The sequence below is a fragment of the Peromyscus eremicus genome, chromosome 20 (genome assembly GCF_949786415.1).
Source record: "Peromyscus eremicus chromosome 20, PerEre_H2_v1, whole genome shotgun sequence".
In the NCBI taxonomy this organism is placed as follows: domain Eukaryota; kingdom Metazoa; phylum Chordata; class Mammalia; order Rodentia; family Cricetidae; genus Peromyscus; species Peromyscus eremicus.
Genome location: NC_081436.1, coordinates 60,262,324 through 60,288,059, shown reverse-complemented (window position 1 = coordinate 60,288,059; position 25,736 = coordinate 60,262,324). Strand labels below are relative to the sequence as shown.

General features: G+C 40.3%; 1 protein-coding gene across 3 annotated transcripts in view; it reads left to right on the top strand.

Annotated features, from left to right (window-relative positions):
• The window catches only part of Rims2 (regulating synaptic membrane exocytosis 2), a 473,841-nt gene that overhangs the window by 48,081 nt on the left and 400,024 nt on the right, over positions 1–25,736 (top strand). For 2 of the 3 annotated variants that reach the window (XM_059247965.1, XM_059247962.1), the window contains exons 2-3: positions 23,328–23,360; positions 23,767–23,853. The exons of the other annotated variant lie outside the window; for it this stretch is intronic. In XM_059247965.1, coding sequence (XP_059103948.1) covers positions 23,328–23,360; positions 23,767–23,853 — 120 coding nt within the window. The remainder of the gene's footprint in view (positions 1–23,327; positions 23,361–23,766; positions 23,854–25,736) is intronic. 3 annotated transcript variants of the gene reach the window in all.

The following is a 25,736-nucleotide window of genomic DNA, read 5'->3' as shown; positions in this document are numbered from 1 at the left end:
CATTAAGTATGTAACCAATGATCGACATCACTAATTATCAAGGAGGATTAACTACTAACTCTCCAAGGAGATGTTACCTGTTGGGATGGCTTTTACCAGAAAGATGAAAGATAAGATTTGGAGAGGGTAAGGAAAAAATTGCCTTCAAGTACTGTTGGTGGGAATTGCCATTGCCGTTGTGAAGAACAGTGTGGCAGCTCCTGAGAAAGTTACAAACGGAACTACTACATACCCAGCAGTCCTACTTCTGGTTAAATACCCCAAGGGTATGAGATAAGATTGCTGGAAAGATACCTGTGCTTCCATGATCTTTGTGAAATTACTCTCAGTAGGAAGCATATAGAATTTTGCTGCGTATCCAACAGTATATGACTATAGAAAAAGTGGAAACACAAACACAGTGGAATATTATTCAGATTTAAAACTGAAGGACCTCCTTTCATTTTGGACAGTGTCAGGGAGCCTGGAAGATGCTATGTTAAGTGCAATAAACTAAGTCCAAAGAAGCAGGTGCTTTATAAGCTCACTTGTATATGGAGTCTTAAAAATAGTTGACTTCAGAGAAACAGAAGTTGCAAGGGGGCTGGAAGAGATGGGAGATGATGAAAGGGCAAGAACTTTCAGTTAAGCATGAGCAGAGCTCAGTATGCCATGCAGCAAGGTTACTATGGCTGGGAAGAACAGTGTATATTTGAGAAGCACTAAGCAAGTAGATGTCTAGAACAATGAGAAGTCTTTGTTCAGAAAAAATGCATAAACAAGACACACCCATGGACTGACTGTAGTTGAAAATTTTCCTGTGTCCCGAAGCCGCTTGATCCCAAATGAACATACGGAGGCTTATATTAATTACAAACTGTTTGGTCTATGGCTCAGGCTTATTGCTAGCTAGCTCTTACATCTTAAATTAACCCATTTCTATTAACCTATATTTTGCCACATGACCATGGCTTTACCAGTCTGCTGGCATCTTGTTCCTTGGGGGGCTGGATGGCGTCTGCTCTGACTCCACCCTCTTCTCCCTCTGTCTCTCTTGGATTTCCTGCCTGGCTCTTACCTTGCCTTACCATAGGCCAAAACAGCTTCTTCATTAACCAATAGTAGCAACACATATTCACAGCGTACAGGAAGACCATCCCACAGCAGTCGATGGTCAATACAAATACTTTCTTAGAATTACTGCTTTGTGATGAAAGTTTATGCTTTGCTGTTTATTCAGTAAAATCTTAGAAATGAATGTGCATGTGTCCTCCATATAAGGAATCCATGGAAGAATATGTACTTGGAAATTAAAGTTTAAGTAAAGATTTGAGTCTTGATGAATATACTGTTCAAACACTTAATTACACTTATTTGTTCTTTAGATAGATGGAAAGGAAACTCATACAATATGCCAGCAGTTAGGCCACATTTCAGTGTCTAGGGGTTCAGAAACTTCTCAGAAACATAAGTGAACATACTGTGCAATTCAAAATTTAAGATGTGCTTTTGTATTTCAAAAATATGTCAATTTCAAGAATTTTTTTACTGTTTAATGAAAATATGTAACTCCAGATATCATATTTATGTTGCTTTCTGTTGTACTAATATATCTCTGTGTATATCTGTAAGTTGTTTATATCAAATAGGAACTGTCAGCAACTTGACTAATATTTTTGCAAACAAACAATAAACCCTGAAAACCGGAGACCAAAGCAAACAACAGCTCAGATGACTGCTGTGTCTTTGAATTCTCAAGTGTTTGGGGCATTTGTCTGACAAAGTTAGGTTTGCTTTAGAATGTAGTGCCGTGACTCAGGTGCAGCTGTTCCTGTGTTTTTACTACCTGGTTTAGTTAACAGAGTGCTGTTCCTGTGTTTTCACTACCTGGTTTAGTTAACAGAGTGCTGCTCCTTGCTGTTTACTGCTTTGTGATCAAGAGGATGAAATTACCTGTCTCTATCTATCTGTCTGTCTGTCTGTCTGTCTATCTATCATCTATCTATCTATCATCTATCATCTGTCATATATTGATTATCTCAATTTTTCATCTTTTAAGTTAACAATCTGATACTGTCTTTACAAAGAGTTTTTAGCCAGATGGCATTGGTGCACACCTTTAACCCCAGCACTCAGGAGGCAGAGAGGCAGGTGGATCTCTGTGAGTTCCAGGCCAGCCTGATCTATAGATCAAGACCCAGGACAGGCACCAAAACTACACAGAGAAACCCTGTCTCAAACAAAACAAAACAAAAACAAAAACAAACAAAAAAATCCACCACCAGTTACCAATATCAAAATCAGTAATTCCTTTCTATATGCATAGCCGTTGCAGAAATGAATATCTGTCTCAAAAAACAAAAACAAAGAGTTTTTATATACTGTATATTAGTTATTTTTGGTCTAAGTAGATAAAAAATAGTAGGCATTCCAAATGACAATGAATTTTAAAATTAGGAAACATATATTCAACGAATCAATGTAGAAAATCAGATATAGAAAAGAACTACTACTCCCTTTTCTTAGAGGTGGCTATTTTACCATATGGCACATTCTTTTTTTTTTTTTTTTTTATTTGTTTTTTTGAGACAGGGTTTCTCTGTGTATTCCTGGCTGTCCTGAAACTTGCTCTGTAGATGAGGCTGTCCTTGACCTTTCAGAGATCGGCCTGCCTCTGCTGGGATTAAAGGCGTGTGCCACTGCTGCTCAGTGGCACATTCTGATTATATCTTTAGCTAATGAATATTAACTTTTCTCTTTTTGTTTACTTTTGAGGTGGTCTGTAGATGAAATTCTAAACGGTCTTATTAAATAAGAAACACAGAGCCAAATGCAGAGTTTAAAGCCTAAAAGATCAGAGCACTATCGAAGCCTTTAGCTTACCAGTCGCTGCTGGAGAGAGAGAGAGAGAGAGAGAGAGAGAGAGAGAGAGAGAGAGAGAGAGAGAGAGAGAGAGAGAGAGAGAGAGACCGTCTCCTGTGTGACCTGTCTTTTTATTGCCTTTCTGTTCTACCTTTAAACCCAACCACATGATTTCCTCGTCACTGCTTGTCTGTACAGACCTCCAGGTCTCTATGGTTCGTACTGAGATTAAAGGTTCGGGTCATCACTTGGCTGTGTCCTTGAACACACATAGACTCTGCCTGCCATGTGATCGGATTAAGGGCATGTGCCACCACCACCGGACTTCTGCTAAATGGCTTGCTTTTAGCTCTGACCCTCAGGCAACTTTATTTATTAACATACAAATAAAATCACATTTCAGCACAAATAAAATATCACCATATTTCCCCCTTCTATTCTAATAAAAAAGGTTATAACTAATATAAGAAAAACTATATACAATAAGTTCAATAACTATATACAATATATACAAGCATTAAATACTTAAACAATGTCTAGTCCATTTGCATTTGACAAACGCAGAGAAAATAATTCCATTATCCTATTTTCTATCTATCCTATTTATCCTATCTATCTAAAATATATTTGCTCGATCTTGAAAACATACCTAATATGACAACCAGTTTGATTGTAATGTCTAACTATTAACTTTCATTTCTTTATATCCTAATAGTTAGTAATAATAACATTCAAGGATTAGCAAATTGCATTACATCGGTAAATAAACTGTATAAGTACAATATCTTGAACAAGATTAGAAATATACATATAGTATTTTCTAACAATATCAATCTCAATATATATAATATATAATATATAATATATATATACAGTATACAAAAATCCAGTCCAATGTAAAGTATTTAAAACTAGTAATTGTCTTTTAAAAATAGATTCAATAATCTATCTTTTTATGTATATCGTATCTATATCTTTCTTCTCTTTATTTTTCTGAGTAGATTCAATAATCTACCCTCTATTGTATCATTTATATATATCTTTTTTATTTATTTATTTATTTATTTATTTATTTATTATGTATACAGTATGCCTGCATGTGTCCCTGCAGGCCAGAAGAGGGCACCAGATCTCATTACAAGTGGTTGTGAGCCACTATGTGGTTGCTGGGAATTGAACTCAGGACCTCTGGAAGAGGTCACTGGAAGAGCAGTCGGTGCTCTTAACCACTGAGCCATCTCTCCAGCCCCATATCTTTTTTTTTTTTTTTTTTTTTTGCTTGCTTTTAGCTCTCACCCCCAGACAACTTTATTTATTAACATACAAATACTCTGAGCCGAAACAAATCTAGCCTTTTTTTTTTTTTTCAAAATTTTTTTTTTTTAAATTTTATAATTTAATTTAATTTTACATATCAGCCACGGATTCACTCTCCCCATTCCCATCTCTTACAGGGCAAAGACTCCCCTGGGGATTGAGTTCAATCTGGTAGATTCAGTCCAGGCAGGTCTAGTCCCCTCCTCCCAGGCTGAGCCAAGTGTCCCTGTATAAGCCCCAGGTTCCAAACAGCCAGCTCATGCACTGAGGATAGGTCCCAGTCCCAGTGCCTGGATGCCTCCCAAACAGATCAAGCTAATCAACTGTCTCACTTATCCAGAGAGCCTGATCCAGTTGGGGGCTCCTTAGCTCTCACTTCCTAAATATAACACCAGTAGCACAGACACTGAGAGAAACAATCAATCAATCTCTTGAAACTGAGAAGCTTTTGTAGAGCAAAGGATACCATCAACAAGGCAAAGCGACAGCCTACAGAATGGAAAAAGGACTTCACAAATCCCATATCTGACAGAGGACTGATATCCAGAATATATAAAGAACTCAAGAAATTAGACATCAAAATGCCCAACAGTCCAATTAAGAAATGGGCTATTGAACTAAACAGAGAATTCTCAACAGAGGAAGCTCAAATGGCTAAAAGACATCTAAGGAATTGCTCAACATCCCTAATCATCAGGGAAATGCAAATCAAAACGACTCTGAGATACTACCTTACACCTGTCAGAACGGCTAAGATCAAAAACACTGAAGACACCTTATGTTGGAGAGGATGTGGAGCTAGGGGAACTCTCCTCCACTGCTGGTGGGAATGTAAGCTTGTACAACCACTTTGGAAATCAATATGGCGCTTTCTTAGAAAACTGGGAATCATCTCCCCCAAGACCCAGCTATACCACTCTTGGACATATACCCAAGGAATGCTCAATCATACCACAAGGGCACTTGCTCAGCTATGTTCATATCAGCATTGTTTATAATAGCCAGAACCTGGAAACAACCTAGATGCCCTTCAACTGAAGAATGGATAAATAAAATGTGGTACATATACACAATGGAATACTACTTAGCAGAGAAAAACAATGACATCATGAGGTTTGCAGGCAAATGGATGGATCTAGAAAAAATCATCCTGAGTGAGGTAACCCAGACTCAGAAAGACAAACATGGTATGTACTCACTCATAGGAGGATACTAGATGTAAAACGAAGATGACTAGACTCCTACTCAACTCCAGGGAGGCTACCTAGAAAACAGGACCCCAAGAAAGACGCGGGGATCGCCCAATGACAGAGAAATGGATGAGATCTACATGAACAAATCTAGCCTTTCTTAAATTGCTTCCCCAGGACGGCAGCAACTGGTAAGCTGAAGGCTTCGATAGTGCTCTGATCTTTGGTCTTTAAACTCTGCATTTGGCTCTGTGTTTCTTATTTAATAAGACCGTTTAGAATTTCATTTAAATTTAAATTTTATTTAAAATTTATTTAAATAAATAAATTTAATTATTTAATCATAATTAAAACTTATGATTTAATTACTCAAGGTGTTTATATGGCACATCTTGTTTTCTGCCCTTTACTTTGTTAACGCGTGTGCTCAAGTTGTTTATTTTGATTGGTTTGGTTTTGAGACAATGTCTTTGATGCCATCTGCTCAAGGCTCCAAGTTTGTGACCTTCCTCTCCTGCCCTTCCAAGTGCTGGGTTTCCACAGCACACAACAGTGCCCTTTGCCATGTATAAGGCTGTCACTTTCCTTAGATCCCATTTATTGTTGTTCTTAGTGTCTGTCTTAGTCACTGTTCTTTTGCTGTGAAGACACCATGACCAGGGCAACTCATAAAAGAAAGCATTTTATTGGGGCTTGCTTACAGTTTCTGAGGTTTAGGCCATTATCACCATGGTGAGAATCATGATGGCATGCAGGCAGTTGGTGGAGCAGTAGCTGAGAGCTACATCATCCTTATTTGTAAGCAGAGAGGAGGAGAGCGAGACTCAGTTGGCCTGGTGTACCTACTGTAAGGATTTGGTCCTTATTTACATCCTTAATTACGTCATCAGCCTTTGCCGGCTCCCCAGCCTAAAAAAGAGGTTGAGCCCTCTGTGGGCTCTCTCTCTGTCCCCTGTCCTTTGCACTCCCCCCCCACGTCGGTCCCCCTCTCTACCTCTCCCCCCATGTCTCTCTCTCTCTCTCTCTCTCTCTTTGTCTTTCTGTCTCTCCTCCCCCCTAATAAAGCTCTAAAAAGGTAACCATGGCTATGATTCTTTTAATCAGCACGCTCCTCCGCCGGCATGGCCGCCGCGGGCGGTGACCAGCCACGAGGGGCAGCGCCGCGACATAACCAACACCTACCCCCAGTGACATACTTCTTCCAATAAGGCCACACATACTCCAACAAGGCTGTACCTCCTAATCCTTCTAATCCACAAATAGTGCCATTCATTCCTGTTGACTAAGCATTTGAATATATGAGCCTGTGGAGGCCATTCTTATCCAAACCACCACAGTGCCTGTGCTATTACTGTTCTGTTTTGGAAGTCTTTTGTGGGGACCTGCCCCACCGGGAACTTAGGTCACCTGTGAAGAGGTGGCCTGGAACCGAGGAAAGGCAAGTGTGTGGCACTGGTGCTCGCCTGTTCCCCAGCCTCCCTCTTACCCAGAGACAATCAGACGCAGCGGGAGTCAAGTCAAGCAAGAACTCATTTATTGATAGGCAGCAAGCTTCTTTTATGCCAGAAAGCCTCAGAACCCTAGGAGGGGGTGAAGGAACCAACCAATCATTTTAAAGATCACCCTATTTACAAGTTGTTTATGCCCTGACATCATCTCCTGTTTTTAGCATAAATAACTTGAGCTAACTTACTTCCTTACCATTCCTCTCTAATCTCCATACAAACAACCCAAGCTAACTTCCTCTTAGCCATCCTTTATATCTATTCTCTGCACAAACAGCTTAAACTAACTTCCTCTGGTACCATTTGTATCCACTCTCTGCACAAACAGCTTAAAGCTTAAGCTCTATTTATCTAAATTTCTTTCGGCACCCTCTTTGCAGCCCATGTATGCCCCACAGTCTTTTCCTGTGCCAATGAGTTCAAGGCTGTTCTCCACTTTCTCATTTATGAGATTCAGTGTGTCTGGCCTTTGTGAGGTCTTTGAGATATTTTGGAGTTGAGTTTTATGCAGGGTGGTAAGTCTGGATCTATTTGCATTCTTCTACATGCAGCTATTTAGTTTGACCAGCACTGTTTGTTGAAGATGTTGCCTTTTCCCCCAATGTATATTTCTATCTTCTTTATAAAAAAATCAGCTGTCCATAGGTGTGTGGACTCATTTTTGGGTTTTCAATTTTATTCCATTGATCAATGTGTCTGTTTTTGTGCCAGTGCCGTTCTGATTTTATTACTATAGCTTTGGAGTACAATTTGAGATTGGAGATGGTGATGCCTCTAGAAGTTCTTTTATTATTCAGGATTGTTTTAGTTATCCTGGGTTTTTTGTATTTCCTTAGGAAGCTGAAAATTGTCCTTTCAAGTTCTGTGAATAATTGTCTTGGAATTTTGATAGGGATTACATTGAATCTGTTGTAGCACAAATCCTAATTGAGCTTAATAAAAACCTGGAGCCAGATATCAAGGTGCAAGCTGAAAGATCAGAGCAGCAGAGCAGCCAGCTATTAGAGTTCTTACCTCTACGAAATCCTCAGCCTGAAAGGGCTGTGAGCTCCTGTCTTCTCCTGTCTTATATTCCTTTCTCCACCCAGCCATATCACATCCTGTCTCCACCTCCCTGGTGCTGGGATCAAAGGTGTTTGCTACCATTTCCTGACACTGTTTCTCTTTTAGACTGGATCAGTCTTGTGTAGCCCAGGGTGGTCTTGAACTCACTGAGATCCATCTGCCTCTGCCTCCTGAGTGCTGAGATTAAAGGTGTGTGCCACCGCTGCCTGGTTTCTATGGCTAACTAGTGGCTGGCTTTGCCCTCTGACCTTCAGGCAAGCTTTATTTGTTAGAGCACACACAATGTATCACCACAGTCTGTAGATCGCTTTGGTAGGAAGGCCATTTTTACTGTGTTAATCCTACCCATCCATGAGCATGGAATATGTTTCCATCTTCTGATATCTTCTTCAGTTTCTTTCTTCAATGTCTTGAAAGTGTTTATTATCCAAGTCTTTCACTTGCTTATTTAGAGTTACCCCAAGATATGTTATATTATTTGAGGCTATTGTGAAAAGTGTTGTTTTTATGATTTCTTTTTCACACTGTTTGTTGTTTGTATATATACAGGCAACTTATTTTTGTGGGTCGATTTTGTATCCAGCAACTTTGCTGAAAGTGTTTATCAGCTGTAGGAGTTTCCTGGTGGGAGTTTTGGGTCACTTATATATACTATCATATCATCTGCAAATTAAAATACCATGACTTCTTTCTTTCCAAATTGTATGCTTTTGATCTCCTTTAGTTGTCATATTGCTCTAGTTCAGACTTCGCTTACTGTATTGAATAGGTGTGGAGAGTGTGGATAGCCTTGTCTTGTTCCTGATTTTAGTGGAATTTCTTGAGTTTAACTCCATTTATCTTGATGTTGTATTTCAGTGATACTTATTTTTTCACCTTAGTTTTACTGCCTATACTGTGGGTTTTGTGAAAGTAAGACTATTTTTGAAAAAAATTCAGAATTGAAAAAGTTTTCAAGTCATTTCTCACTCTGTATTGTTTATTTATTTTCTCTGAAATAACAGTGCTCATTTTACTTTGCATGACACCAGCTTGGTCTCAAACACACCAAGTAGCTGACATTGACCTTGAATTCCTGATAGTCCTTTCTTCTTCCAGTTGCTGGGATTACAGGTGTGTTCCATCACATCAGGCTAGGATAACAATTACTTTTACATATATTTACTGTGAGTGTAAGTGTTTATGTGTATGGCTACATTTTTGCCTCATTGTGTGGGGAGAAGTCAGAGAACAACTTTGTGAAGTTTGTTTTCTCCTTCCATATTTATGTGGGTTCTCAGGATAGAACTCAGGTCCTTAGGCTTGGTAGCAAGTGCCTTTACTCACTGACCATCTCACTGGCTCCTATAATAACATTTTTTTAAAAAATGGACTCAGTCTGTATTATAAATTATGTACGTGCTACTGTGCTATTGTACAACATGGTAATTAAAATCTTAAGCTTTGGAGTTAGCCTGGAATTGAAGTCCTGTGTCCTTAACCTTGTAGTTCTTATTAGCTATTTTACCGTATGGAAATTACTTAATGCTCCAGTCTGTGAGACTGCTGTGCAGGTTATAGGGTATCAGAACAGTCTTCTTCTTTTCCTCTTCCTCCTTTTCTTCAAGAAAAATATAATAAGATGAAGCAAAAAGTATCACATCGAAGTTGGACAAGGTAAACCAACAGAAAGAAAAGTGTCCCGGGAGAAGCACCACCATGTTCTAGCGTCTTTAGTGTGGGAAGGTACTCTGCAGGCTACCAAAAGAGAATCACTAATCTAGCCACAAATCTTTTGATCTACAATCTGTCCTGCCTGCAAAATATGCTAGGGCAGTGGTGGCACAAAGCTTGTGGAGTGACCAACCAGTGCCATTTGCCTTAAGGTTCACCCCACGAGATGGAACCCATACTTGATACTGCTTGGGTGACCCAGAGTCAGAGACTTTATAGCTCAGGGACTTAGAGTAAAACCAAATGCTACTGGTCCTAAAAAAAAAAAAAAAATGTATCAATAAAATGACTCCTAATGATGTTATGCCATACTTGTACTCATTAATCAATGCCTTACTCAGTCATCATCAGAGGCTTCCTCCTGCAACACATGGGAACAAATACAAAGACCCACAGCCAGACATCATGCAGAGAGAATGACCTTGGAACACACAGCTCTAAATGAGATATTCCCATCAAATCCCTCCCCTTATAACTCAGGGAACCCCAATGGAAGAGGAAGCTGAAGGAGTAGGTGGACCAGAGGGGTTGGAGGACGCCAGGAGAATAGGGCCCTCTAAATCAACTGAGCAGAGGCTGTATGAACTCACAGAGACTGCAGCAGCGAGCACAGGACCTGCCCGGGTCTGCGTCAGGTCCTCTGCGTACATATTATATCTTTGAGTTTAGTACTTTTACGGGACTCTTGAATGTGTGAACAAGTGGGTCTATGGTTCTAGAAGAACAGTTTTTAAGTTAGAAGTTAACCAAACTCATTTGTGGATGATTTGTTTCTACGGGTGTCTTCTTTTTCATCAAATTTTGAATGCTTTGCTCTCTGAATGTTTTTTTTTTCTTCAGGAAAAATGTCTTTATAGGAGATGTAAATGTGTTCATAGGTAGAAAAGACTGGGACTGTGCTTGTGTGCTGTGAGCACCTTAAAGGCCAGAGGATTGAACCTAGAGCTGTGGCCTTGCTAGACAAACTGCCACTGAGCCCCATACGTCATCACCAACTCTGTTCATAATTCTATCCAATGTCTGTGCTGTGTTTTGTTTGTTTTGTTGGCAAGGCTTCACTGTGTAGTCCTGGCTGGCCTAGACTCACTATATCACTAGGTACTGGCCAGAACTCAGACTCATCTGCCTCTGTCTCCTGAGTGCTGCGATTAAAGGCATGCACCCCTACCCCCAGCTACCCGGCTAGTTGTTTTTTTTTTTTTTTTTAAGTAGTTACTAGAGAGTAAATTCCAAAAAGCAACGGTCCTGTGTGTAGACTGTAGTGTAGTTATTGACAATAGTAGGTACTTTTAAGTGTCTACTGAATAAATAAACAAATGACACTTATAAAAGTAAGAATTCCTATTTTCAACAAAGTATAAGTTTAAATCCCTTACTATGACATATGAAGTCCATGATAGTGTAATCAAGTCCCTCAGTCTTACCTATATTCTTTCCTATTTTGTACCTTAGTCCACATGGTCTGGTAGACATTTATTGAAAATTCTGTGATAGGACATTAATAGAAATAGAATATTAATTTTTCATCTGGGGGTATAGAATAAAGTTGCTTTCCTTTGTGTATGTGTGTACTGTGATAATAAATAGTGAAAACTTGATTGTTTAACGCACTGCGTATACATGTTTTATTATGTGTATTTCATATGTATAACACGTGTGTGTTTTCATTTCCATTTGTTTTGTGAGGGTCCTTATTTCTCCCTCCCTTTTTTCCTCCCCCATTTCCTCCTTGAAGTGCTGGGGACAAAACTCCATGGTCTTCACATGCTCCGCTGTTGAGATATACCCCCAGCTCTAGTTAGTGATGTTATGACTTCAAAACCAAAAACCCAACTTTAATTAGTTTGAAGAAGAAAATTGAGAGAATTTTGTTGGTTTCTCTAAGTAGGATGGCCAGGAGGTTGGTTTCAGATCTTCTCCTCTACTGACTCTGAAAAGTGTTGAGGACAGTCTGCTTACATGTTTAGGCCACAGTATCCAACTTCAGCAATTGTGTCATTTGTTGATTACCTTTTCCTTTGTGTGTTCATGTGTGTGCGCACCTGCCTTTGCATGTCTGTGTGGAGGTCACAGGCCAGTACAGTGGATGTCCTCCTTTATCGCTCTCTACCTTGTTTTTTGAGATGGGTTCTCTCACTGCACCCGGAACTCTGCGTTTTGTCTAGACTGGTGACCAGAGAGCCCATACGGAATCACCTGATTCTGATGTCGCTCTGGGGTTACAGACCACTGTGTCTGGCTTTCACTTGGGTGGTGAGATCCAAATCCAGGACTTCATGTTCACAATTTACTAACTAATCTATACTCTACCCAATAGCTACACTGAAGAGATGAGGAAATTAAAATACAAAATTAAGTAACTTGCTTGATCATTTAACTAGTTAGTGATGGGCCAAGAATTAAAATCCAGGCTGATTCTGTATGATTATCTCTATATGCTACTGTTTGTGCCTTATCTATTGAGAAAAATATTTTTTTCTGTTTCATTTATACCTATTCTCAGACTAGCCATGCTATGCAGAAAAATAATAGCTCTAAGTTTACTCACCTGCCTAGCTCCATTGGCAATCTCAGCACATGGCACAGAGCAGAGAGTTTCTCTAAAGAAGATAACCACATGGGCACATGTGCGTGCACACACACACACACACACACACACACACACACACACACACACACACAGAGTAAATGTTTTGTTGACCATGCTGCTTAGCAACAGAATGTTCCATATCAAACAATGTGAATAGTGCCATATGTTACAGGCCAACAGTATAATCAGTTTTGATTTGAAGTAATTAAATATACTATGTTTTTGGTAGGTAAGATCATTTGCTAGTTGTATATTGAATAGCTAAATTATGCAGATCTTAACAAATAAACTTATAAAAATAAATATTTGGGAAGTTTCAAAATGTTTTCAAGCTATGTATATTTAGTTTTTATATAAAATAAGTTCTTAGTTATATAAGGTAGGTTATGTGTTTGTACATGCCCAGATATTTTTTTAAATTTTAACATTTTTGATATATTTTTAATAAAAACATTAGAGAAATAGCCCAATACTTGATGCCTTTTTGCAGAATTTATTTTAGCTACTAATTTTTAAAAATTAATTTTTCTTGTTTTAAAATTATGTATGTATATCTATGAATGAGTATGTGTACATGTGAGTACAGATGGCCGTAATGCCAGAAGAGGGTCTTGGATCCCCTTGAGCTGGAGTTACAGGTCAGTAAACCACCTGACGTGAGTACTGGGAATCAAAGTCAGGTCCACTGCAAGAGCCAGTATGTACTTTTTTTTTTTTTTTTTTTTTTTTTTTTTTTTTTTTTCGAGACAGGGTTTCTCTGTGTAGCTTTGCGCCTTTCCTGGAACTCGCTTTGGAGACCAGGCTGGCCTCGAACTCACAGAGATCCGCCTGGCTCTGCCTCCCGAGTGCTGGGATTAAAGGCGTGCGCCACCACCGCCCGGCCAGTATGTACTTTTAACTGTAAGAGCCAGTATGAACTTTTAACCCCCAGAATTTTTCTACCTGATTTACCTGCTTTAGGATATGAGAGGTATTTTGGGAGTAAGACTTAACTCTAATGGATATAGAAATAAAAAAATAAGGTCTTAATAGAGTCATTATACAATTGTCAGGATGCTAGGAGCCAAAGAGATATTTTGTAAATAATTAAGAAATAGAAATCAAAGTATCATTTATGTTCAGAGAGAATCATTGATTTCTGACTCAGATGCCTTTCTACCTAAGCAAGGCATCCCAAATGCTGAAGCTTCATAGTCTCAAGACAGTTACAAGACTAGTTACCTTGAACCATAGAGTAACATGTCTACACCTTTGTAGCCATGAATAATAAGAAGGAACAAAACCCCTCTGTGTCTAAAAACTATTTTCCTGGTCTTTATCATTTTGTGAATTTTCAGGGAAAGAGTCCAGGCTCTCTTGGTACTTAACACAGAATTCTGCACCTAAGCTAGCATTCAACAAATATCTACTAAATCCTCGAGTGTTTGTTGAAAATTGCTACTTATGATATTGCAAGCTCACATTCTTTTAGGTCTCATGTTAGTTATCACCATCCTTCTGAGAGACCAGTAAACGAAGTTCCCCTCTGTTCTTATTGTTCACCACATTAAGCCTTTTTTACATATTGTACTAGTCTTCTAGTCTCAAGTGCGTTTTGTAATCACAGTTTTGTTATCTTTTCTTCTTCTCTGTAAGCCCCATGAAAACAGACATGATGCTCATCTTGTTACCAGTACACCCCTGTGCCCAGTATAGATACGATCCATATGTTTAGTGAATGGATATATAATGAGTTTGTGAATTGATTGGTTGATGAAAATATTGTGGGCAGAGGCTGGAAGGAAGCTTCTGTTGAACTATTGCTCCTAGGAAGTGATTCAATATTTGCTAATTCACAGTTGATAGCAACTGTATATAACATAGAATGTTCTATAAATAATGAGAATCATTTGAATTTATTTTTTTTAGAGAAAAGAAAAAATAATTTTTGGTTGGTTGCATTCATAGATACAGATTCATGAACTTAAAGTTTGCTTAAATAATAATGACTCTGGGCCCTTGGTACCTGAGTTTTTAAAGGGGTAGGAAAGGCTAAGGTTGATGTAGATAGACTCATGATTCGGGTGAGAAATGCATTGAGGGTAAGGAAAGGTTAGAGACCTGGGGAGTTACTTCTCTTTAAGCTTAGATATGGTATAGAGATTAAAGGAAGAACTTACAAATTTTTGTACTTAGCAATTGGGTTATTCTGAGGGGTAGTGGAATATCTCAGCAGAAGAAACATGACCCCTGCCGACCTTAGTATGTCTTAACCTATCCATCCAACTAGTATGGCATTTATTTATAGTATCATCTTAGAAGAAATGAGGACTTTCTCCTCTCACCATGCATCTCACTAGAGAATCAGTCATCCTTCCTCCCTCCCTCCCTCCCTCCCTCCCTCTTTATTTTCTGTTATTGTGTGATTAAACATTAGAGTTTTTACTGTGGTTGTTACTGCTGTTTTTACTAAATCTATCTCCTATTGATAATTTCCTCCCTCCTTCCCGCCTTTCCTTTCTCCCTCAGTTCATTCATGCATACTAGGTATATTAGCTACTTTTCTATTACTGTGACAAAACACCATGACCACGACAACTAACCTTGAAAACAACGTGTTTAACTGGATTTGTGTTTCAGGAGGGCTAAAGCTAAAGTCCATGATGACAGAGCAAAGGCGTGGTGGCAGGAATGCCTGAGAGCTCACATCTTGACCCACGGATAGGAGGCTGAGAGAGCTCACTGGGAATGGCCAAAGTCTTTTGAAACCTCAAAGACTGTTCTTAGTGACCTCCTCTAACAAAGCCACCTCTCCTAATCCCTCCCAAACAGTTCTTACTGGGAACCAGGTGTTCAAACATTTGAGCCTACGTGGCCCTTCTCACTCAGACTGTCACACTAGGTTAGTGTTCTGCTGAGCTGCACCTTTAGCCCTGACAGCTTGTTTTCAGGGTTTTTGTTTTACAAACCCTGTGTCAGAATACATAAGTGAACATTGTTGGGCTGTAGGGAATTTGTGCCTTTTACTCCTTTAAATTTTTTCTCAATAGTTCTTTGAGAATTTGAACTTATTTTAACATCATCAGCATTATCACCAACATTATTTTTTAGAAAACCTTTATGTGTTACTTCAATAATAAGTCAATTGATTAGAAACAATTTCTGACTTTCAGAATTCCTTTGGTATTATTAGTGCTTTATAAATTTATGAAATATTTAATTATCTAGTTGATATTTGTATAATGTTGCTAACTTGTTTGTTATTGAGATTATTTACCTGAAAGTAATACTTAGTTACAATGTCAGTTAATTTAGTTGTTTGCCAACTAAAGTTACAGCAAATCAACACTCTATAGGCCTTTCTTTGCTAAACTGTTGGTGGGTTACTAAGTAGAAAATTAGTTCTGCTTATAAATGTAGATTTCTGCCAGATTCTGACATTCACATTTGGCTTAAATTTGTACTTAAATTTGTTATATAAGCATTGATTGTTTGTGAAAAAAAAAGAAAAAGGAAAAGACTATTCAATAATTCTTCAAAGACACAACTTGGCCTGGAGAGATGGCTCAGAGGTTAAGAACACTGACTGCTCTTCCAGAGGTCCTGAGTTCAATTCCCAGCAACCACATGGTGGCTCACAACTATCTATAATGAGATCTGGCTCCCTCTTCTGTGTACATAATAAATAAATAATTCTTTAAAACAACAACAATAACAACAACAAAGACATAACATTATTTTTCTGAGGAGTACCTATTTTGTAATAGTTATATTACTAATTTTTTGAACTCGACTGGAATAATTTTTACTACTAAAATAAGAAAGGTGAAAAGATAACTTTCATTTAATATGAATTTAAAAATATTTATTTTTATTTATGTATATGTGTTTATGTGAGTTTATGTGGTCCATGTGCGTCTTTGGAGGCCTAGGTTCCTGGGACTGGAGTTACAGGCTGTTGTGATCCCCATGATATAGGTGCTGGGAACCAAACTCAGGTTCTCTACAAGAGCAGTATACACTCCTACCCACTAAGTCTTCTCTCTGTTTCCTGTAGTGGGAAACTTAACAGTTAGTTCATGAAAAGAGCATCCTTCCTTTCCAAACATAGTTGTATGTGTGAAGCTTTAAAAAAACAGGGAATTACTGGTATCTACAAAGAATTATAAAAAAAAATGTGGTTGATATTAAATTAAATTATAAATCTGGCAGTGGAAAGAATCAAAGAAATACAGAACATACATTCTCAGCTGAGCATTGTAATACAAATATGTCAAAATTGTTGGTACAATGGAGTGCTACCTAACAGAGTTTAAAAAACAGCTGATGATGCCAGGCGGCAGTGGCACACACCTTTAATCCCAGCACTCGGGAGTCAGAGGCAGGCAGTCTCTGTGAGTTCGAGGCCAGCCTAGTCTACAGAGCGAGTTCTAGGACAGCCAGGTTTACACAGAGTCTCAAACAAACCAGAACAAACAAACAAAACCAAATAGAGATCATATGTGCTTTTATCTGCAGTGGGTCTGAGCTACATAGGAAGTTCTAGTCTCTGATAGCCTCAGAGAACCCATGACAAAAGACAGCTCATGCCCTTTGTTCTCCTGCCCAAGGCTGCCAAAGGCAGCCAGTTTTCTCCTTTCTGGTCTGTGTTCCCCTCTGGCTCTGGCCCTGCCTAGCCTCTTGTTTCGGGCTCCACTTGTTTTGCCGGCTTTGGCTGTGTTTACCTTTCAGGATTTGCTTCCTTTGTCGGCCCAGTGGGTCCCATACCTCCTGTCTACTTACTGTTCATTTCCTTTCCTGCGTTCAGCTTTATTACTTTCCTTCTGGTCTTGATAACTTACAGAGTTACAGTGACTTGGAAACTATATGGAGACATACTGACCTACCATATCTATATGCGTGTATAAGAGTGACTATAAAGACACCACATGATGTGAATGATTTAAAATTTCATCCAACATTCTAAACCTTAGGAATATTCTGGAAGCTTTGAAGAACACCCTGAGCATGTAGATTGGCCTGTAGATAAACTATAACTTACCTGTAGTTATTGCAGATTGTGTTTTTTAAACTAAGGATCATAAAATCAATTTAGTAGCACTAAAATTAGCATTTAAGAACAGAGAAAAACAACAGCCTATACTGCTGTCTATTTCACTGAATTTAATAGAGTTTCATTTCAGTTATATACATTTGTGCAAATATGTATGCTGCATACAAAATGTATTGCTTACTATGTGCCAAATTAAAAAAATGAATATAATTGTATAGAACAGAGGTATCTAACCTTTTGGTTTCTGTGGTAGCTTCTCTTCACTTACCTTTATGCTCTCCTCTGATATTTTTAGGGTGACTGTCGTACACAATATGACTTTCCAGTAGTCCCGGTGCTACCTGCTTCCTTTGTTTTTATTTCTCCCCCGTCGGTTTCAGAGATAGCCACATTTTCCGAAGAGGGAGAGTGCAGTTTCCCAGTTCTTTAGTGACAAGGGCTGGGAGAGTTAACATCAGGAAAGGGTGAGTCAAGAAAGGGTGAGGAGGAAAGTGTGGGTCACAGGCAGGCGAGATAGAGAGAACCTTGTCGAGTCAGTGTAGTGACAGAAAGAACAACCACACAGGCCTTTACATCCGTGAGAGAAGCTAAAACACAGTTGCACAATTGAAGTACAAAGTGTAAAATGTAAAAAGACAATAGATGAAATAGAAGATATTTAGTGTTTCTATCTAGTTTGGGTGCTGTGGCTTGTCCTTTCCCTGAGATTGACTTTTGTATTATTCTCTAAGGTGCGGCCGAGCCTGATTGTCTCAGTAATTCAGCTTTCCCACATTAGAAGACTTCCTGTGTAGGAGGTCAACTTTTAGCCAGATTTCCCAGACTGAGCTCCACCTTCTCACCTGTCAATTAGAGCCTTGTCTCTGGGGCTTTGGGCACCCGTGGGGCCCCACACTGAGGCTGTGAGGGAGTGTGGGGGCTTGCCTGCCTCTGTTTCCTTTGTGTCTGGGAGTCTTTTCCTGGTGTGCTTCTCACAAGACTGCAAGGATTTCTGCAGTGCACTTGCCACCACCCCTTGTAGCTTGCCGGGGCAATGGTGCAGTGTGTTGCCTTTCCCAGGACTTGTCTCCCCAGTGCCCATTGAGAACCCCAGCTTCAGAACTCTGTGCCAGGCTCTAGCTGTCTGTCCACACGTGGAACCCTGGTTAAATTTCTGACATTCTGACAGTCTCTATGCCTTCTAGCTCCCAACTGACCCTTTCTGTAGCTTTTGGTTTAAAGTCAGCTGGATCTGTTGCTGATTCTGACACACTACTACCATGGTGTCAGGAGCTTATGGGAAGGGCTGCTCACCTAATGGTGGATGGAATGCACAGAGAGCTGTGGTAGTGGGCTCCCTCTTCTGTTTATTCATCTGAGCCCTCTGAATGACCAGTATTGTCCACACTCAGGGCAGACCTTCAGTTCTGGTAAGGTATCTAGTAATGTCCTCCTGAGCGGTGCCTCACTAATCTTACAGTGATGCTCAATTCCGTTAAGTTGACACGATGAACTATTGCACACTATAAAACTAACATATATTTGATTGAAAGAGAAGATTTAACCTATGTTCTTCATGTAATTTTGTAATGAAAAATCCCAGGTTTTTGTGTAAATTTTATTTACCAGTTTTTGGTCTTCTTTTGAGAAGATATATGCATTTCTCAAGACAGTTCTTAGTCATCCATGGGAAGTCCAATTTTACCAGTCTTTTCACTACTCTGTGTAAGGTCCTTCTCAGTCTTTTTAATATTCAGTCCTATTACATCTGCATACCTGCAGCTATGTATTGGTCCAGGCTTCTCTTCATTTCCTGGAAATTGTGAAAAGAGTGTACAGATACGGGTCTGTGGGGTGACTAATTTGTTTTTAATGAGGGAGCATAAGTGAGTAATGCTAACCCCAAGGGTGATTCACTAAGGGTGCCACATGAGGTGGGAGGTTTTGTTGTTGAGTGTGTCTAGTTACTCACATCATATCCACTAGGAATTGACTGTCTGTGAATCAGTTCCTGACCAGGATTTTGATCATATAAAAATCTTATCTCAGTAAGAGAGCCGACGTGGTTTTGGATGCCGCAGGACTCTGCAGACTTGAAAGAGAAGACTTGATTTGGTTATAGTCACTACTCACACGGTGTCTGCTTGACTTCCTTCTCATCCTACTGTAGTCATGTGAGGAACCTATGGGAGCATGAGTGTTGGAAGTTTAATATACAGTGTTTAGTGATGTTAGCTTATGAGACTACTATATTACTCCCTCTAGTTCTTTTTATCTATTCTTTTAGACATAAATAAAATTAATTACTAAGGCTTTAAAAATTTATTTATAAAATCTTGTGTTTTATTTAAAATATTTAGCCTTTACTTCAATTTATTCTTAAAAATTAACTAAGCCAGGCGGTGGTGGCACACACCTTTAATCCCAGCACTCAGGAGGTAGAGGCAGGTGGATCTCTGTGAGTTTGAGGCCAGCCTGGTCTACAGAGCGAGTTCCAAGACAGGCTCCAAAGCTACAGAGAAACCCTGTCTTGAAAACCAAAAAAAGAAAACAAAACAAAAACAAAAACAAAACCCCCAAACAACAACAACAACAACTAAGAAGTAAAATAGAAATTATTTATTTTTAGTTAATATTACCGTATTTACTATGGTACCTTAAAGTAAAAATATGTAGCAAAACTTGTGATTAAAACATTGTTTTAAAGAGCACTAGAGATTTAGTCAAAGAACAGTTTATCTGGGGCTGAGGTTGTAGCTTAGTAGTAGTGTGACTGCGTATCATGTGTGACTGCCTACCGTGTGTGTGACTGTAGTAGTGTGACTGCCTACCGTGTGTGTGACTGTAGTAGTGTGACTGCCTACCGTGTGTGTGACTGTAGTGTGACTGCCTACCATGTGTGGACTGTAGTAGTGTGACTGCCTACCGTGTGTGTGGACTTTAGTAGTGTGACTGCCTACCGTGTGTGTGTGACTGTAGTAGTGTGACTGCCTACCGTGTGTGTGGACTTTAGTAGTGTGACTGCCTACCGTGTGTGTGTGACTGTAGTAGTGTGACTGCCTACCGTGTGTGTGACTGTAGTAGTGTGACTGCCTATGGTGTGTGTGACTGTAGTAGTGTGACTGCCTACCGTGTGTGTGGACTTTAGTAGTGTGACTGCCTACCGTGTGTGTGTGACTGTAGTAGTGTGACTGCCTACCATGTGTGACTGTAGTAGTGTGACTACCTATGGTGTGTGTGGCTGTAGTAGTGTGACTGCCTACCGTGTGTGTGACTGTAGTAGTGTGACTGCCTATGGTGTGTGTGACTGTAGTAGTGTGACTGCCTACCGTGTGTGTGTGTGACTGTAGTAGTGTGACTACCTATGGTGTGTGTGACTGTAGTAGTGTGACTGCCTACCGTGTGTGTGACTGTAGTAGTGTGACTGCCTACCGTGTGTGTGGCTGTAGTAGTGTGACTGCCTACCGTGTGTGTGACTGTAGTAGTGTGACTGCCTACCGTGTGTGTGGACTTTAGTAGTGTGACTACCTACCGTGTGTGTGGACTGTAGTAGTGTGACTGCCTACCGTGTGTGTGTGTGACTGCGTATCATGTGTGACTGCCTACCGTGTGTGTGACTGTAGTGTGACTGCCTATGGTGTGTGTGACTGTAGTAGTGTGACTACCTACCGTGTGTGACTGTAGTAGTGTGACTGCCTACCATGTGTGTGGACTTTAGTAGTGTAACTGCCTACCGTGTGTGTGTGTGACTGTAGTAGTGTGACTGCCTACCGTGTGTGTGTGTGACTGTAGTAGTGTGACTGCCTACCGTGTGTGTGGACTGTAGTAGTGTGACTGCCTACCGTGTGTGTGACTGTAGTAGTGTGACTGCCTACCATGTGTGTGGACTTTAGTAGTGTAACTGCCTACCGTGTGTGTGGACTGTAGTAGTGTGACTGCCTACCGTGTGTGTGACTGTAGTAGTGTGACTGCCTACCATGTGTGACTGTAGTAGTGTGACTACCTACCGTGTGTGTGACTGTAGTAGTGTGACTGCCTACCGTGTGTGTGTGTGACTGTAGTAGTGTGACTGCCTACCGTGTGTGTGGACTGTAGTAGTGTGACTGCCTACCGTGTGTGTGACTGTAGTAGTGTGACTGCCTACCATGTGTGTGGACTTTAGTAGTGTAACTGCCTACCGTGTGTGTGGACTGTAGTAGTGTGACTACCTATGGTGTGTGTGACTGTAGTAGTGTGACTGCCTACCGTGTGTGTGACTGTAGTAGTGTAACTGCCTACCGTGTGTGTGGACTGTAGTAGTGTGACTACCTATGGTGTGTGTGACTGTAGTAGTGTGACTGCCTACCGTGTGTGTGACTGTAGTAGTGTAACTGCCTACCGTGTGTGTGGACTGTAGTAGTGTGACTACCTATGGTGTGTGTGACTGTAGTAGTGTAACTGCCTACCGTGTGTGTGGACTGTAGTAGTGTGACTGCCTACCGTGTGTGTGACTGTAGTAGTGTGACTGCCTACCGTGTGTGTGTGTGACTGTAGTAGTGTGACTGCCTACCGTGTGTGTGTGTGACTGTAGTAGTGTGACTGCCTACCGTGTGTGTGTGTGACTGTAGTAGTGTGACTGCCTATGGTGTGTGTGACTGTAGTAGTGTGACTGCCTATGGTGTGTGTGACTGTAGTGTGACTGCCTATGGTGTGTGTGACTGTAGTAGTGTGACTGCCTACCGTGTGTGTGACTGTAGTAGTGTGACTGCCTACCGTGTGTGTGGCTGTAGTAGTGTGACTGCCTACCGTGTGTGTGACTGTAGTAGTGTGACTGCCTACCGTGTGTGTGTGTGACTGTAGTAGTGTGACTGCCTACCGTGTGTGTGTGTGACTGTAGTAGTGTGACTGCCTACCATGTGTGGACTGTAGTAGTGTGACTGCCTACCGTGTGTGTGTGTGACTGTAGTAGTGTGACTGCCTACCGTGTGTGTGACTGTAGTAGTGTGACTGCCTATGGTGTGTGTGACTGTAGTAGTGTGACTGCCTACCATGTGTGGACTGTAGTAGTGTGACTGCCTACCGTGTGTGTGGCTGTAGTAGTGTGTCTGCCTACCATGTGTGGACTGTAGTAGTGTGACTGCCTACCATGTGTGGACTGTAGTAGTGTGACTGCCTACCGTGTGTGTGTGTGACTGTAGTAGTGTGACTGCCTACCGTGTGTGTGACTGTAGTAGTGTGACTGCCTATGGTGTGTGTGACTGTAGTAGTGTGACTGCCTACCATGTGTGGACTGTAGTAGTGTGACTGCCTACCGTGTGTGTGACTGTAGTAGTGTGACTGCCTACCATGTGTGACTGTAGTAGTGTGACTACCTACCGTGTGTGTGACTGTAGTAGTGTGACTGCCTACCGTGTGTGTGTGTGACTGTAGTAGTGTGTCTGCCTACCGTGTGTGTGTGTGACTGTAGTAGTGTGACTGCCTACCATGTGTGGACTGTAGTAGTGTGACTGCCTACCGTGTGTGTGACTGTAGTAGTGTGACTGCCTACCATGTGTGACTGTAGTAGTGTGACTACCTACCGTGTGTGTGACTGTAGTAGTGTGACTACCTACCGTGTGTGTGACTGTAGTAGTGTGACTGCCTACCGTGTGTGTGGCTGTAGTAGTGTGACTACCTATGGTGTGTGTGACTGTAGTAGTGTGACTGCCTACCGTGTGTGTGACTGTAGTAGTGTGACTGCCTACCGTGTGTGTGACTGTAGTAGTTTGACTGCCTACCGTGTGTGTGACTGTAGTAGTGTGACTACCTACCGTGTGTGTGGCTGTAGTAGTGTGACTGCCTACCGTGTGTGTGGCTGTAGTAGTTTGACTGCCTACCGTGTGCGGTCCGTGTTCATGCCCCAGCACTAGAAGCAAAACAGAAACCACACGAGCCGACTTGTGTCTTTCTCCCTCTTGTATAAAACTGAGTGAATGTTCAATTCTGGTTTTTGGTGTAGCACTAAATTTTTCCATGTGATAATCCCAATTTTCATGTCCGTTATATCTGACCACAAATATATAGGTAGAAATTGCTGCTTAGTACAGTGCACTCAGTTGTGCAAACTTATTTTTTAGGATCAAAGAAGAGCCCAAACCGCAGCCGACACAGTAAGTACCGTGTTCCGAGTGCAGCAGCCTGGACCGCTGCCCCTCCGCTTGCTGCACCTCTGACGGTATTAGCCTCCACTAATACTGATAGCTGCAGCTGGCGTGTCTTCCGCTTTCTGACTCTCGGGCTTGTTAGACAGCTGCTGCAGCTTCTTACTTCATCCACATAGTGACTGGGTATAGTTTTCTGCTGCCTGCTTGTGGACTAGTTAAGTGTTCAAACGTAATTTCCCTACTTCCTGATTGCCTGGTGATATTCGGAGCTCACATTTCCATTGGCTGTAGCTTTTATGCCTTTCTGTGTGTGTGTTTTGCTTTTTTTTTAAAATTATTTTGGGTAGAAAACATTGAATCTACATTGTTATTCTTTTGGTTTTTCAGTCACATTATTTGCTTATTTAAACAGGTGGTTTCCCTTTAGTGGGATCACTGAACTGGTAAATAACGTTCTTCAGCCCCAGCAAAAACAACAAAATGAAAAGGAGCCCCAGACGTAAGTAAGCTGGTCTATATAGACTAGATATTATCTGTGATACATAATACACTGAGGAGTATAAATTTAAATTCTTCCCTTGGGATGTGTGCCCTCAGAGAGGAAAACTGTTCAGTAGTTCCGCCATTAGCTATTCCATGGAAATCTAACAAGAAAACAAGGGCAGCTTAGAGGCTAATGGAACAGAATAGGTAATTCCCTCGTTTAATATGAATATGTAAGCCACATTTTCCTAGAAAAAATATATTTCTCTAATAATGTAGAATATTCTAGAGTATCTCTAAACAAAAATACTAGAAGACAGTAAGAGGTATTAGCTCCTAAATTTGTTGTTTGGTCAAATAGTTTTGGATAAGTTGTTTTAAATGGTTAAGCAGATTTGTTTATTGTAATAATTCTGAGAACCTAAGTATGATTAGATCATAGCATTGTTAACTAAACTTATTTGACCACCAAATCCTGTTTTCACTGAATACTTTATTAAACTATAAAACATAATTTGGGAATACAGTAGTATATTCTAACAATGACTTGAAACATTAAAAACATATAGATTCCATTTCTTTTAGTTGTTAAAAACATTTTAAAGAAGTTGTTTACAGGTTATACCTATTATTAATTGCATAACAGAAAAGTGGACAAGTCACTTGAGCTTATAGCCTATTGATCCAAATTTATTACGAGATCTTAACTACCTGCAGGGGAGTCTAAAATGTCTAACCATGTACGCAGGAAGAGAGGAAAACTCTAAATAATGAGCAATTATCTACTATAATTAGTTCACATTTGATTTTCATTTATTTCTGATGGAAATTTTCCAAATGAATAGCTCTTGCAGTAAGAATAACTGTAATATTAGTTCCTATTTCAGTACTTTTCTTCAAAAATGCTGTAATGGCTTGGACTGACCAAATGTTAGGGTAAATATCGTGATGGAAATTCAAACCTAGATGTGTGTTCAGAAAGGACATTGCTGTCTCCAGTGGTTTCAGGAAACCAGTCCTCTTTCATGTTGGATAGAGGCTGTTCGCCTTATCTTTTTCATTTGTTTTATTCTTGACTGTTTTTTCTAAAGATCATATGCTTAGGGGATTTCAAAGATTCTCCTGTCTCACGTCTCCTGAAAGTGATTTTCGGTAGTGCAGGAAAAATGGATTGTCTTTGTAGCTATCAAATATGAATCCAAGGATCAATTTTAAGCTTTTATCAAAGGGCTGATTGTTAAACAACCCCTCCCTCTTCTATCTCTCCTTTCTCCTCCTCCCTCTTCCTCTCTTCCTCTCTCCTCCCCCCTCCTCTTCTCTCTCCCACCTCTACTCTCCCTCCCTGCCCCCTCATTTTCTCTCCCTTCCTCTTCTCTTTTTCCCCTCTCTTCTCTTTAACCTCCTCCTTTCATTTCTCTTCCGGAAGACTGGATCTTTTGATTCCAGGTCCGAGAGTTCCTTACCACTTATGTCTGTTGGAGCTTAGACAGTAGTGGTTTTGCTTGTTTACGTAATATGTAACATAGCAGAATCTAGGATCAGAGATGAACACTTAAAATAACAGAGCAACCTGTTACTAATTCAGAAGAGATATGGTCCTTCAAAGTGTTGATCATACTGTTTTGAAGGCTAATGCCAGAGTAAATGGAACACTTTGAAAATAGTGTAATTTTTGTCTGGGTGTGGTGGAACACATCTTTAAGTAGTCAAAGGGCAGAGGCAGATAGGTCTCTGGGAGTTAGAGGCTAGCCTGGTCTACATGGCAAGTTCCAGGAAGCCAGAGCTGCATAATAGAGGCCCTATCTCAAGAAAATAATGTTAATTTTACATTTCCTTTATTATTTCTATTTTTCTCTGAAGATTGATGATACAGTTGGCAAAAGATCTTTCTTTATAGAC